General features: G+C 43.3%; 1 protein-coding gene across 5 annotated transcripts in view; it reads left to right on the top strand.

The window, feature by feature from the left end:
* FHOD3 (formin homology 2 domain containing 3) overlaps window positions 1-3960 on the top strand; it is a 495595-nt gene extending 491635 nt beyond the window's left edge. For 2 of the 5 annotated variants that reach the window (XM_057527269.1, XM_057527268.1), the window contains exon 26: window positions 3121-3947. In XM_057527269.1, coding sequence (XP_057383252.1) covers window positions 3121-3203 — 83 coding nt within the window. In that variant the 3' untranslated portion in view covers window positions 3204-3947. Of the gene's footprint in view, window positions 1-3120 lie in introns of all 5 variants that reach the window. The other 3 variants (XM_057527272.1, XM_057527271.1, XM_057527270.1) reach the window with 3 other exon arrangements.
* The last annotated feature ends 8644 nt before the right edge of the window (window positions 3961-12604 follow it).

Here is a 12604-nt window from a genome sequence, read left to right as displayed (position 1 = left end):
CTCTACTGCAGCCAGGACATTCAAGTGGGAGGCAGGAAGGGGGAGCAGTGGAGAGGGGCCCGGACGTTATCTTATCAGATGTCAGCCAGCCCTCCCCCCTGCACCTCTCCCCCCTGCACCCCTCCCCCCCTGCACCCCTCTCCCCCTGCCCGCCAGCATTTGAGAAGTGCTAGTTGAGAATGCCCTATTTGATGGAAGGCTTGTTTCTGTTGTGCAAGTTCCATATCCTGCCAGCCCCTGTGTGTTGGTCCTCTCATTCTCATATGTCCTCAGCCCTTTTTTGCTTTCTGGAAACTTTCTGCGTGAGAGCCAACTCCTGTGCGGACAGGGTCTGCTGCCCTGCGCCCTTCCCCTCACTCCATGTTCCTGTCAGCTCCTGGCCTCCTTGGTGGGACACTTGGCTCAAGGTGGAGGCTCACGTAACATCTGTTGAATGAATGAGTTAACTGATGAGCAGGTAGACGGAGAGACAGACACTGTAAGAGGCCCTTTCCATGCAGGACTCGAATCAGGGTACAAAGCTGATTTCAACTGATTACCTTCATTTCACACCTTCTTTCAAGAGTCTTTAACAAAGGAAGGTGTTCAAATTCTTAAGGTGCTTTTCAGGGCTAATGTATTTCTGGGAGAATTTATCTGAATTGTCCTGAAGGCCCACAGAAAGTAGGACTCCATAAATGGGGCCGATTTTTCTATGAATACCTGCCTTTCAGGGACACATCTGGCAAGCAAAGGGACCTTCGCTTATACTGGCTTTTCCCCACAGCAGAGAAAAGCCCAGGCTGGAGGGGGCAGGAGGGTCCGCAGGGGTCTCGTGCATCAAAGCTGTGAGTGGACCGTGAGGCTGAGGGCAGCAGGGCTGGTGCGGCACTATTAAGCTTTGTTCTGTTCTCTGAGCTGGTCCCTGATAGGCTGGCCCGATGCCCGTATCTATTAGCAGATTACTGCCTGTTCCGTAAGGTGCCAGGGTCCTTACTCAAGTATTTACATGGACTGAACCCTATAGTTCTAGGGCTGAAGCAAACATGTGAACAGAACTGTTAGAGGCATCTTCCAATGCCACCAGCTCGTGGAGTCTTCTGTGGTCATTCGGCCAAGTGTGTATACCTGAAGGCACAAAGCTGTGGTTCCCAGCCCATGCCACCTCCTGCTGCTAAGGAAACATAAGATGCCCTCCTAGTGCAGCATGGACTTACTCAGGCAGAATTTTGTATCTTGGGTAAGAGGTCTCAGCAGTCCTTGTCAAGAATGAGAAATAGTTCATCTTGTTTTCTGCCTTTAAAATTATTATCTTTCTTTAACAAACACTTGAAGGAGTGTTTAAAGAACATAAAGGGTATTACAAACTAGTATTTTTATTGCTGCCCCATAGAACGAATTCCATTACTCAGTTAAATGCAATCTGCCTCCAGCCAAGGCTCTGGAGCCAAGCATTTTGTCTGGATGAGTTAAATACTCAGTCTGGAGCCCAAGGGGTCCGGGGTTGCGGGAGGGTTAGCCAGTGTAAGGGCAGCTGCAGACGGGTGGCTCTAGGGCCCTGAGCTGGGCTTGAAAATACAGAAGCGTGCGGTGGCATGATCTGAGGGTCCCCCTCACCACAGAGCTTTGTGCGTCTATAAACCCATGCTTCATGTCTGTGAATCTTCCCTAAGTGTGCCCATTCTTTTAGTTAAAGTGCTGAGCGCACAATAGGTTCTCCATGAAGTATTTGTTGACTGACGGACTGATGGACTGGGTGTTGGCCCCTGTTCAGAGTGCTGATTCCTGGGAGAGAAGAAAGTATTTATTAGTAGATATTAGCCGCTGTTTGTTCTACCAGAGGCCTGGCTCTTTCAGATTCTTTGTCCATGGGCTAAGTGGGCTTTTGCCCAGGGGAGGCATCGATTTGTGTTTTGCGGCAGACACACAAGGTGGGACCCTCACCTCTGGGGAGGCCTCAGAGGACACAGGCCCCCTTGTCATAGAGGGGGCGTGGGGAATTAGGTCTGGCAAGGAAGGTGGGAAAAACACTAAGGATGAGCTTTACTTTCTCCACATTCTGATCAAGGGCCTTCCCTGAGGATCTCAGGGACTCCAGCTGACTGAGGATTTACGGTAGATGGTAGATCTGTAACACATCTCTTCTGAAAATAGAATACCCAAAACTCTGTATGACTTCCATACAGAGTAGGCCAAATACAATTTATCAACTAAGGAAAATGTAATTAGGAACCTTTCAAATGAAAGGACCAGTCTTGGAAGGGGCAGCTGCCTCATCATGCAGCCTTACTCAGCCTTTATTTTGACATCGAAATTGATCAACACTAAACAATGGAAAACCCATAATGTCAGGCTAAACATAAGCCAATTCTAAGTCAGTTAAATATGAGTGTGCCTCCAGCTGCCAGTTGTAAACCTCAGGGCGGGGAGGTCACTGGTCCTTCTTGAGCCTTGTGTGTTTCACAGAGAACATCCATCAAATCCACTCAGAAGTTTGGCAGTTTGCTCCTTGGCATCCAGTCTACAAGGAGTCACTGGTTATTCTCTGTAGAGGCCCTTTGATGAGTTGAGACTAAGACCCTGATGCTCGTGGAGAACTCATCCTGACAGCTACCCCTTGCGCCGGGTTCCGTTAATGCCTTGCTGTGGGGCCTCTACAGAGGTATGTCCCTGCAGATTTGCGGGATTATTTTACCTAATTTGCATCACTGGAGTCTGCATTTTCCTATGCTCAGTAATTCCTTTTCCAGCTCTGATCCACTCCTTATGCTGGGAAAGGCTGAGCTCTCAACATGCCACCTGCATTTTGTAGTTTGCACCATTTCTCAGGCACCTCATGACGGTGGGCCTCTCCTCCCCGACTCCCCTCTTACAAGGTCCCCTATCTGCCTGACTTTCCAGGTCAGTGCTTGTGTCATCTTCAGGTCAGTCCCTGGCAGCCGCTAGATTTTCCCTGCCCCAGCGGCCAGCCAGCCAGGGCACTTCAGCAGGAGTAGGACGGGGCCAAGTGTCCGTGAGCGCTGTGACTCCTCTGGGAGTCCTCGGGGGAAGGAGGCCTGTGGCCTGATTGCCACGTGCCTGGCTGCTAACACCGCCTTCTCTTCTCGTCTCTTCGCCTCTGGTCTGCTGGCGCTGCTGCAGTGCGGAGGACCCTGAAGAGTGGCCTGACTCCGGAAGAAGCCAGGGCCCTGGGCCTGGTGGGCACCTCAGAGCTGCAGCTGTGACCCCCTGGTGCCCTAAGGTGGATGCCCATGCAGAGTGCAAGCTCCTGCTGGAAGGAACCCCTCCGGTGGGAGGTGAGGAGGCTCTGACACCCAAAGGTTCTGAAAGGGGTGCCCATGCCTAGGTGTCACCGAGTGACTTGCGTGGCCCGCTGTGCACTGACATGGATCTTGGAGTCCCCTTCACAGACTTTCTTCATCATGTCAGCTGTGTTTCTCTTGTTTCCTTGACACCTGGCTTAGTAGTTCCAAAGCGTGACACCTTTTCTGTGCAAGGAACAGCCCTTTTAAGGAGCAAATCACTTCTGTCACAGTTACTATGGTCATGAGGCAGTTTGATTAGGTTCACAGACTGGGTCTCTCCGTAACACCAAAATATCCAGATGTAAACTCCAAAATTGTACACAAAAGAAAGCACAGATTGTTTACCAGTTGTGGATTTTAGATGTACTAAATGTTTATACAAATTCAGAAATGTACACCATGTTTCAAATACTAAATAAATAGAGTTTAATGCCATAACCGGAAATTTTCATTCTCCTGGTGCAGGACTTTAAACAGCTCCATAGGCTTGCCTCCTTCTGAATCAGCAAAGCCTTTTCTCGGGTTCATCAGAAGGACCCTGGCTTGGAATGGCCTCCAGGCCCTTTGGGTTTCCTTTTTTTTTTTTTTGTTAATTGAGTGAGAAGCACTGACATGTGCTCTTTGTAACTCCAGATTAATTAGGCATCAATCTTTGTGGCAGTACAAGTTAGCAATAACCTCATGTGTATCGCCTTACCCGTGTGCTTTGTTTTTGCTCCTTTGTGATGTAGAAACAAAAATTAGAGTAGCATTTTAAAAATCTGAACTATTCTGCAACTCATTCACTTGCTTGTTATGTAAAAATTCATTTTCTCAAAAAAATTTACTAAGTCACCAAAACAAAATGAAAATTTAAAGCTTCGTCTGCAGAGAACTTCAGAAGTGTTGTCCTTGGCACTCAAGTGCAGGTCATCAGCAGCTCAGGTGTCCAGAGGGGAAGGTGCTGTGAGGAGCTCTCAGCAGCCGCAGAGCCACGCTGAGGGGCCTGATGCCCAGGTGGTGGCCAAGCCCTCCACAGAGACCCTCAGCCCAGGGTCACATGGCTCCCTGTGAAGAAACTCTGCCTCTGAAAATAGGGAAGGGTCAACAATTGCAGCAGGTATTCAATGGGGGCGGTGCCAAAAGATCATCAGGTCACCAATTCTATCTGTGCCTTTTTAAAAATTAATGAATTTTTGGGCTGCATTGGGTCTTCGTTGCTGCGCATGGGCTTTCTCTAGTTGCAGTGAGTGGGGGCTACTATTCGTTGGCGGTGCGCGGGCTCTAGGCATGCGGACTTCAGTAGTTGTTGCACTCAGGCTCAGTAGTTGTGGCTCATGGGCTGTAGAGCGCGGGCTCAGTAGTTGTGGCGTACGGGCTTAGTTGCTCCGTGGCATGTGGGATCTTCCCAGACCAGGGCTCAAACCCGTGTGCCCTGCATTGGCAGGCAGATTCTTAACCACTGTGCCACCAGGGAAGTCCCCTGTGCCTCACTTTCAAAACATCTGTGACTGTGCATTCCTGAATCTGGGCAGATGTGATTTAGAGACAGGATGCAGTCCTGTAGTCTGAAGAGCTGAAGATAATATATTCACCCCACAGGCTTCTGTGACTGTTTCCCCCCCATCTTCTGCATCTCCACTATCAGGGAGACAGGGAGCTCTTTCAAGTGGGCATTTGTCAAATAATACATGATGCATGTGAGCCCCCCAGAGAGTCTGGAACCTACAAGAGTTAGGTCTGTATATTCCAGACAATTGAGTTTAATCACTTTATTGAAAAGGGTGCATAGGGTATCAATGTTTATTTCCTTATGGTTCTAAATAACATATAATATTCCACATGTGGTTTAGTGGTTTGTGAGAGCCTTGGCACTGAATATGAACATGCATGGAATATCTGTATCACTGGGGATTGTGATGGGCAAACAGAAGGAAGACACATTTTTTTTTTCCACCATTTAGTGAACAAATACTTTGATGCCCTTCTGGGGGCCCCTGGTGTTCTGCTGAGAGTTACTGCTTTAGAATAAAAGGTCACATTTGGAAGGAAGTGACTGAATAACTCTAATGTTAATTTTATTTTAGGGATTAAAAAATTCTCAGAGGGAGCAAGCTAGGTCAACTAATTTCTTGGTTACAGCTAGGTAAAGAGGCTCTCTTTTTATTGGGAATTGGTTTAGTAGTTTTTAGTGAATCTGAAGGATTTTTTTCTATTGCTCACTTCCTCTCTCCTTGTCGCCACTCATTCTGGCTGCCTCTATTAGTGTTTTTAATTCAAGGAGTTAAATTTCTCTAAAAGACTTTTGAGAAGCATTATAGTGAATGATACTTCACACTTGTGAGATGCTGTTGCTAATTGTGCTGGTCATCACCATACATATTCTTGTGTCTATTTCTTAATCTGGGTTGAAATTACAAAACTGCTGGTAAAGAAAGGCAAATACTTTAAAGATGCCCGGGTTTTGGTTTCTTTGGAGTCTTAAGGTTTTTTCTTTCTATTTAAAAAATAACTTACTGAGGGATTTGGGGATGGAGGGGAGGGTGCACAAAGATATACCATGCTTATGGATTGGAAGAATACTGTTAAAACAACTATACTACTCACGGCAATCTACAGATTCATTGCAATCCCTATCAAAATACCAATGGCATTTTTCACAGCAGTAAAACAAATAATTCTAAAATTTGTATGGAAACACAAAAGACACTGAATAGCCAAAACAATCATGAGAAAGAAGAACAAAGTTGGAGGTATCACACTCCCTGATTTCAAACTATACTGCAAAGCTACAATCATCAAAACAGTATGGTACTGGCACAAAAACAGACACATAGATCAATGGAACAGAAAAGAGAGCCCAGAAATGCCACACTTATATTGTCATAATTAATCTACAACAAAGGAGGCATGAATATACAATGGGGAAAATATAGCATTTTAAATTAATAGTGTTGGGAAAATTGGACAGCTACATGCAAAAGAATCAACCTGGACTACTCTCTCACACCATGCACAAAAATAAATTCAAAATGGATTAAACACTTAAATGTAAGACCTGAAACCATAAAACTTCTAGAAGGAAACATAGGCAGTATGCTCTTTGACATTTTTTTTTTTTTTTGCTCAGGCAAGGGAAACAGAATAAACAAATGGGACTACATCAAACTAAAAAGCTTTTGCACAGGGAGAGAAACTATGAACAAAATGAAAAGGCCACCTACTGAGTGTGGGAAGACATTTGCAAACAATATACCTGATAAGGGGTTAATATCCAAAATATCCAAAGAACTCCTGCAACTCAACATAAAAAAAAAAAAAATCCTGATTAAAAAATGGGCAGAGGGGACCTCCAGGGTGGTCCAGTGGTTAGGACTCCATGCTTCCAATGCAGGGGGCGCAGGTTCTATCCCTGGTTGGGGAGCTAAGATCCCACAAGCTGCATGGCGTGGGCAAAAATAAATAAATAACAATTTTAAAAAATGGGCAGAGGACCTGAATTGACATTTTTCCAAAGAAGACATACAGCTGGTCAATAGGCACCTGAAAAGATGCTCAACATCACTAATCATCAGACAAATGCAAATCAAAACTACAATGAGATATCATCTCATACCTGTCAGGATGACTATTATAAAAAAGACAACAAATAAGTGTTGGGGAGAATGTGGAGAAAAGGGAAACCTTGTTGCTGGGAATGTAAATTGATGTAGCCTCTATGGAAAACAGTATATAGGGTTCTCAAAAAATTAGAAATAGAACTACCATATGATCTAGCAACTCCACTTCTGGGTATTTATCTGAAGAAAACAAAAACACTAATTAGAAAAGATATATGCACCCCTATGTTTATTGCAGCATTACTTACGATAGCCAAAAATATAGAAGCAACCTAAGTTCCCATTGATAGATGAATGAATAAAGAAGATGTGGTGTATATATATATATATATTCACACACACACAATGGAATGTTACTCAGCCATAAAAAAAGAATGAAATCTTGCCAATTGTGACAACATGGATGGACCTAGAGGGTATTACGCTAAGTGAAATAAGTTAGACAGAGAATGACAAATACCGTATGATTTTACTTTAATGTGAAATCTATACATGAAAACAAATGAACAAACATAACAAAACAGAAACAGACTCATAGATACAGAGAACAAACAGGTGTTTGCCAGAGGGGAAGGAGTTGGGGGAAGGAGAGAAATAGGTGAGGGAAATTAAGAGGTACAAACTTCCAGTTATAAAATAAATGAGTCACAGGTATGAAATATACAGTGTGGGGAATATAGTCAATAATTACATAATGCTTTTGTGTGGTGACAGATGGTAACTAGACTTATGGTGATCATTTTGAAATGTATAGAAATATTGAATCACTATGTTGTACACTAGGGAATAACTAACATGGTGTTATAGGCCAATTATACTTCAAAACAAACTCTTAGAAAAAGAGATCAGATTTGTGGTTACCAGAGGCAGCAGGTGGGGGGAGGAGGAATTGGATGAAGGCAGTCAAAAGGTACAAACTTCCAGATAAGGTAAATAAGTACTAGGGATGTAATGTACATGATAAATATAATTAACACTGCTGTATATTGTATATGAAGTTGTTAAGAGAGTAAATCCTATGAATTCTTATCACAAGAAAAAAATACTTTTCTGTTTCTTTAATTTTGCATCTATATGAGAGGATGGATGTTCACTAAACGTACTGTGTAATCATTTCATGATGTATGTAAGTCAGATCATTAGGCTGTATACCTTAAACATATATAGGGCTATATGTCAATTATATCTAAATAAAACTGGAAGAAAATAAAGATATTCCACAGAGGATCGGCGCAGCACATTAAAGATATGGCATTAAATCCACCACAAGGTAAGTAGGACACCTTCTGTTCCTCTGTGTCAGCGGCAGGCTTTCTTGGACTGCGATAGGTCACTGCTGTACTTGGACTATTCAGTTGGCCTAGCTAAGCAGAGGCCTTGGCTATTGCTCTTTCAGAAAATAAACCAGAAGGCTCATTTTCCTTCAGAGAGACCCCTTACCCCTTAGTAGCATCTGCCTAGAAATGCTTTTAACCCTGCACTGCTTTCTGGGAGGGGGTTCCACAGGGTGACAGCCAGATACTTCTGGGCACGGCAGTGGGCTAGGAAACAGAAGCAATCACCCCTTCCAAAAAACATTTGAGTTGAGTACCCAAGGGAAAAATTATATTTTTGTAAACCCCAAGTTTCAAATAAGAATCTAAAATGTAGCTATACAGAAAGAGATGGATGCCTGGGGAAGCTTTTGTAGCTGTTCTATCCAGCCTCAGAAAAAAAGGTGTCCTTGATGGTATGCTGATTTAGGTCATTTTGACTGGAGCTCAGCACACAGCAGCTGGTGGTAGACCTGGCTACAGAATTAGAGGAATTCAATCAACATCAGAGCGCTTCTTGGCTCAGAAGATTAGGCATAAGATTGGAAGTGACAAGGGAATAAAGGAGTCCATTCCCAGTTTAAACCATCCTCAGATATGCAGTCTCAGTGGAAGAAAATGGGCTCTAATCTAGCAGCTCGTCAGTAGGTGGTATAAAAAAATAACTTGTCTATCTATGGAAGAAGAGCTTGTCCTGAAATCTGTAAAGGTTGTAGAAGTTAAAAAACTTCCTAAATCAACATCTGTAAATGGAAGTTCACCTTTGGGTTAAATTAAACTTTATAAGCTTGTGTTTATAGAAGAATGTTGTAAGACTAATTTTTATATTTGTCTTGTGCTTGATTGAATTTTTCCTATTATTGATATTATAATATTGAAGGTGATTTCCCACTTTTTTAAATGGCCAAAAACATGATGTGTGAGGATGGTAATTAAGGCCACAGCAGTCTGTGTTAGAATCTCATGTTTAAAGGAAAATAGTTTTTCTTATTAAGTTGTTCAATAAGCCTATATTCTAGAATCCCAACACTCTGGAACCTGTGTGGCCATGGTCTAGAGCCACCTACGGGAGCAGGTGTGCCTCGGGAACCACCAGAGATTTAAACAGAGATCCTCAAGTGCAATCTGTATCTCCATCTCTCCCGAGGGATGACCTCATTAAAAAAAAAAAAAAGTTTAAAAGTATAAAGTTGGGCACTGGAGCCTTGGTAAAGGTAAGCTGTTCTTCCAGAGGTTTAATCTTGTCCTTAATAGTTTGTCCCTCACCGTGCAGCTTTTGCTTGAGGGACGAGGTGTCTTCATTGGTCTTGAACTATGCTGAGGCCTGTTTGTGTCCCTGCTCTGGTTGCTCTCCGAGGTATTCTTTGCCACTCTTTATGCTGTGAAAAAAGATAAAGGTAACTGATCCGTAGAGGAAGAGAAGGTGATTTGAGAAATGTCACTTCTTGAGCAATTACTTCTGAATTTGGGAGCGTGTTCTCAGTCAGGCCCACCTGCTCCCTGGGAGGGCAGAGGAGATGAACTGCTTTAAGATGTAGAAAATTTGCACCTTCATTTCCCTCAGCTTTCCATGCTGGAGACCGTGCAGAGCCCTAGAGGCTGAGTTGCTTCGGGGCCTTTGGCTACAACGCGGGGCAAAGCCCAGAACCCACGCTGGCCACTCTGCAGCCAGAGAAATGGGCCCTTTTCCAAGGTATGCAGTGGCATGCTGACTCATCCCTGGCCTTCCCTGTGAGCCAGGGGTTGTAAAAAGAATATTTAAAGTATGAAAGGATGCTGTATCTTGCAAAAGTATATTAAATTGAGTAAATGTCCCTGTTCTTTGTTGAATATAGCATGTTATAAAAGGGCTTTGCAGCAGTTATTCTGAGATTTGTAATGTAAAAACAAGCCATGCGTGGTCTAAGACAGGGCTGCCCAATAGAAATGTGAGGATGGAAATGTTCTATATGTGCCCTATTCCAATATGGTAGCCACTAGACATGCGTGATTACGGAACACTTGAAATGTGACTAGAGAGACGAGCAGAATTTTATTTACGTTTAATGGCTACCTGTGGCTAGTCACTACTGTACAGTACTGGATATCACAGGTCTGAGAGAACGCATCTTTTTATGTACTTTGTTGCTGTTTATTCATTTTACAAAAAGGAAGTTTTTATGTGAAATTGTGTATAGAATTGCTTTGGACTGCCGTTCTATCAAGAACTTAAGTACAGTGTCTAAGAAGCTATGTCCACTGCCTGCCTACATTGTGTCCTGAGCCTTGGGAGTTCTTGTCCTCAGTGGAGAATTCTGTGATTGATGTTCACTGCCATCAAATACGCACTCTTCTCTCCCTACGTATCCCACCTAGAGGATGCGCTCTCTCCTCAGCGGAGTCCACATCAAGCCTGTATGCGTGACCCGGTGATACACGCCGTGGCCAAGAACACATCTCCAACAGCTAAATCCACCCTGTAATAAAGCTTTACAAAGCACCACTTAGTTCTTGTATTGCTTTCACCATGGTCCTCACTACTGCATTTCACCATTATCATCTGGGAGGCCTACTCTCAATAGAGTTTATCCACGTGAGATGAATTGGTTGGATATTGGCAAACATCCAGTTGGATGGCTGCGTTTATTTGAAGTGCTGCCTCTACCAAGGTGGGTATTGGGCAAGGCCTGGGTGTTGGGTGCTATAGGAAACATAAGGATGTGTGCCCACAAAGATCCCACTTCTGAAACCACAAATAGAGGGACATTGTCTGATAAAAGATTTCTGAGTCACAGCCAGTGAGTGGCAAGAGGCAGTCTGGGAGAGACAGTTTGGATGCCAAAACATTGGCATACCAGCAACATATTGCATTACAACAGGGTCTTCTGAGAGAGGTGGTCTCTGAGCTGAACTAAGATGTCCTGCCTCTAAAATAAAGCAGTGGTTGCATTTTGAGGATTTAAATGAACATTTAAACAGCATTTTCACAACTTTTTTTCTCATTATTTGGTAGTCTGTTCTATTGGTCTATCCTGGATTTAAGTATGTGGCAGCTCCTGATTTAGCACAAAATTATGAATTAAGTTTAATCTAATATTTCATGTGGTTTCACAATAAGCAGCATAGCTTGCACTGGTAAATTAAGGCCCCCATCTCAACTACCATTGAGGACACAGAGGAAACAAGGCAAGATGATCAAAAGTTAACCGAGTGGTACAGGCGTGAAGCGCTCCCCCCTAGAGTGGGCTCTCCTTGTGAACTCAGCTTCTCAGAAGCTTTGAGGTGGAGGTCGACTGGAGCTGGACCTTGGAAGGAAGACGTGGCACAACTGGCCAGCACTGGCAGGTAGGAAACTATAGGTATGAAGTCGCAGAAGGAGAACCACACTGGTGTTTAGGAAGCAAAGTGAGAGGATCAGTAGGCAGAGCCAGATGGCTCATGTAGAAAGTTAACGGCTAGAAAGAAGGGTTACAGTCACATTACAAAGGGAGAAGGGACTAAACTTTGAGTTCTTACCTGTGTATTTAATCTTCACAGTAACTCCATAATGAAGGCTGACGTGTTAACCAGAGAATGCTTGGTGGGAAAAACAGAATCCAGTCTAGGTTGGTTTAAGCCAAAGAAGGAAATTAATCACAAGATCCCAATTTGGATTGGTACTCACCCAGTGTCAGTCAACTGTAGTCAAGGAGGCAGAGTTATACTACACAAATGTGGCTACCAGGGACCCTATGTATATATAAGTGGCTACTGTGTTGAACAGAAAAAAAGTTAAGAATACATATTGTAATCTCTAGAGCAACTGCTAAAATATAATGCAAAGAAGTATAACTTAAAATCAACAGGTAAGTTAAAATGGAATTATTTAAAAATTAAAATTAGAGGGATAAAGAACAGGGGTATAGATAAAATATGATTTGTCATAAGCTGATAATTGTTGAAACTGGGTGATGGATACACGGGGATTCATTATACTATTCTATCTTTGTAAATGTTTAAAATTCTCCATAATAAAAAGTTTTAAAAATGGATGTATTTCATATAGAAACTAAAAGGTCCCTTGGTTCTTCTGTTCCAGTCATTGTATATGCTTCACTAGATTAAAAACATTTTGAGTTCTTCTCCTGCAATGAAAGCAAAACCACCCAGACCCATTAAGTATAAAGTTTCAGAGTCAGTGAACATTACTGTCATCATTGTGGTTGATTAAAAGCCCTGATGCTTGGAATCTTTCCTTGCAATTTTGATTTAGTAGGTCTGGAGTGGGATCTATGCATCTTATTTTCTACACACGATTCCACTGACACTGATGCATATCCACGTTTGGGGAGCACAGGAATAACCCATGTTCTGTGGATTATCCTGTGCAAGCTGCCCCTTGTCATGCCTATCCTTGGCTTGGGTACTTCCCTGCTGTAGGACGCAAGCA

Source organism: Balaenoptera acutorostrata, chromosome 13 (genome assembly GCF_949987535.1).
Source record: "Balaenoptera acutorostrata chromosome 13, mBalAcu1.1, whole genome shotgun sequence".
Taxonomy (NCBI): Eukaryota; Metazoa; Chordata; class Mammalia; order Artiodactyla; family Balaenopteridae; genus Balaenoptera; species Balaenoptera acutorostrata.
The sequence above is the reverse complement of the archived record's forward strand: the minus strand, read 5'-3'. Positions and strand labels throughout refer to the sequence as shown.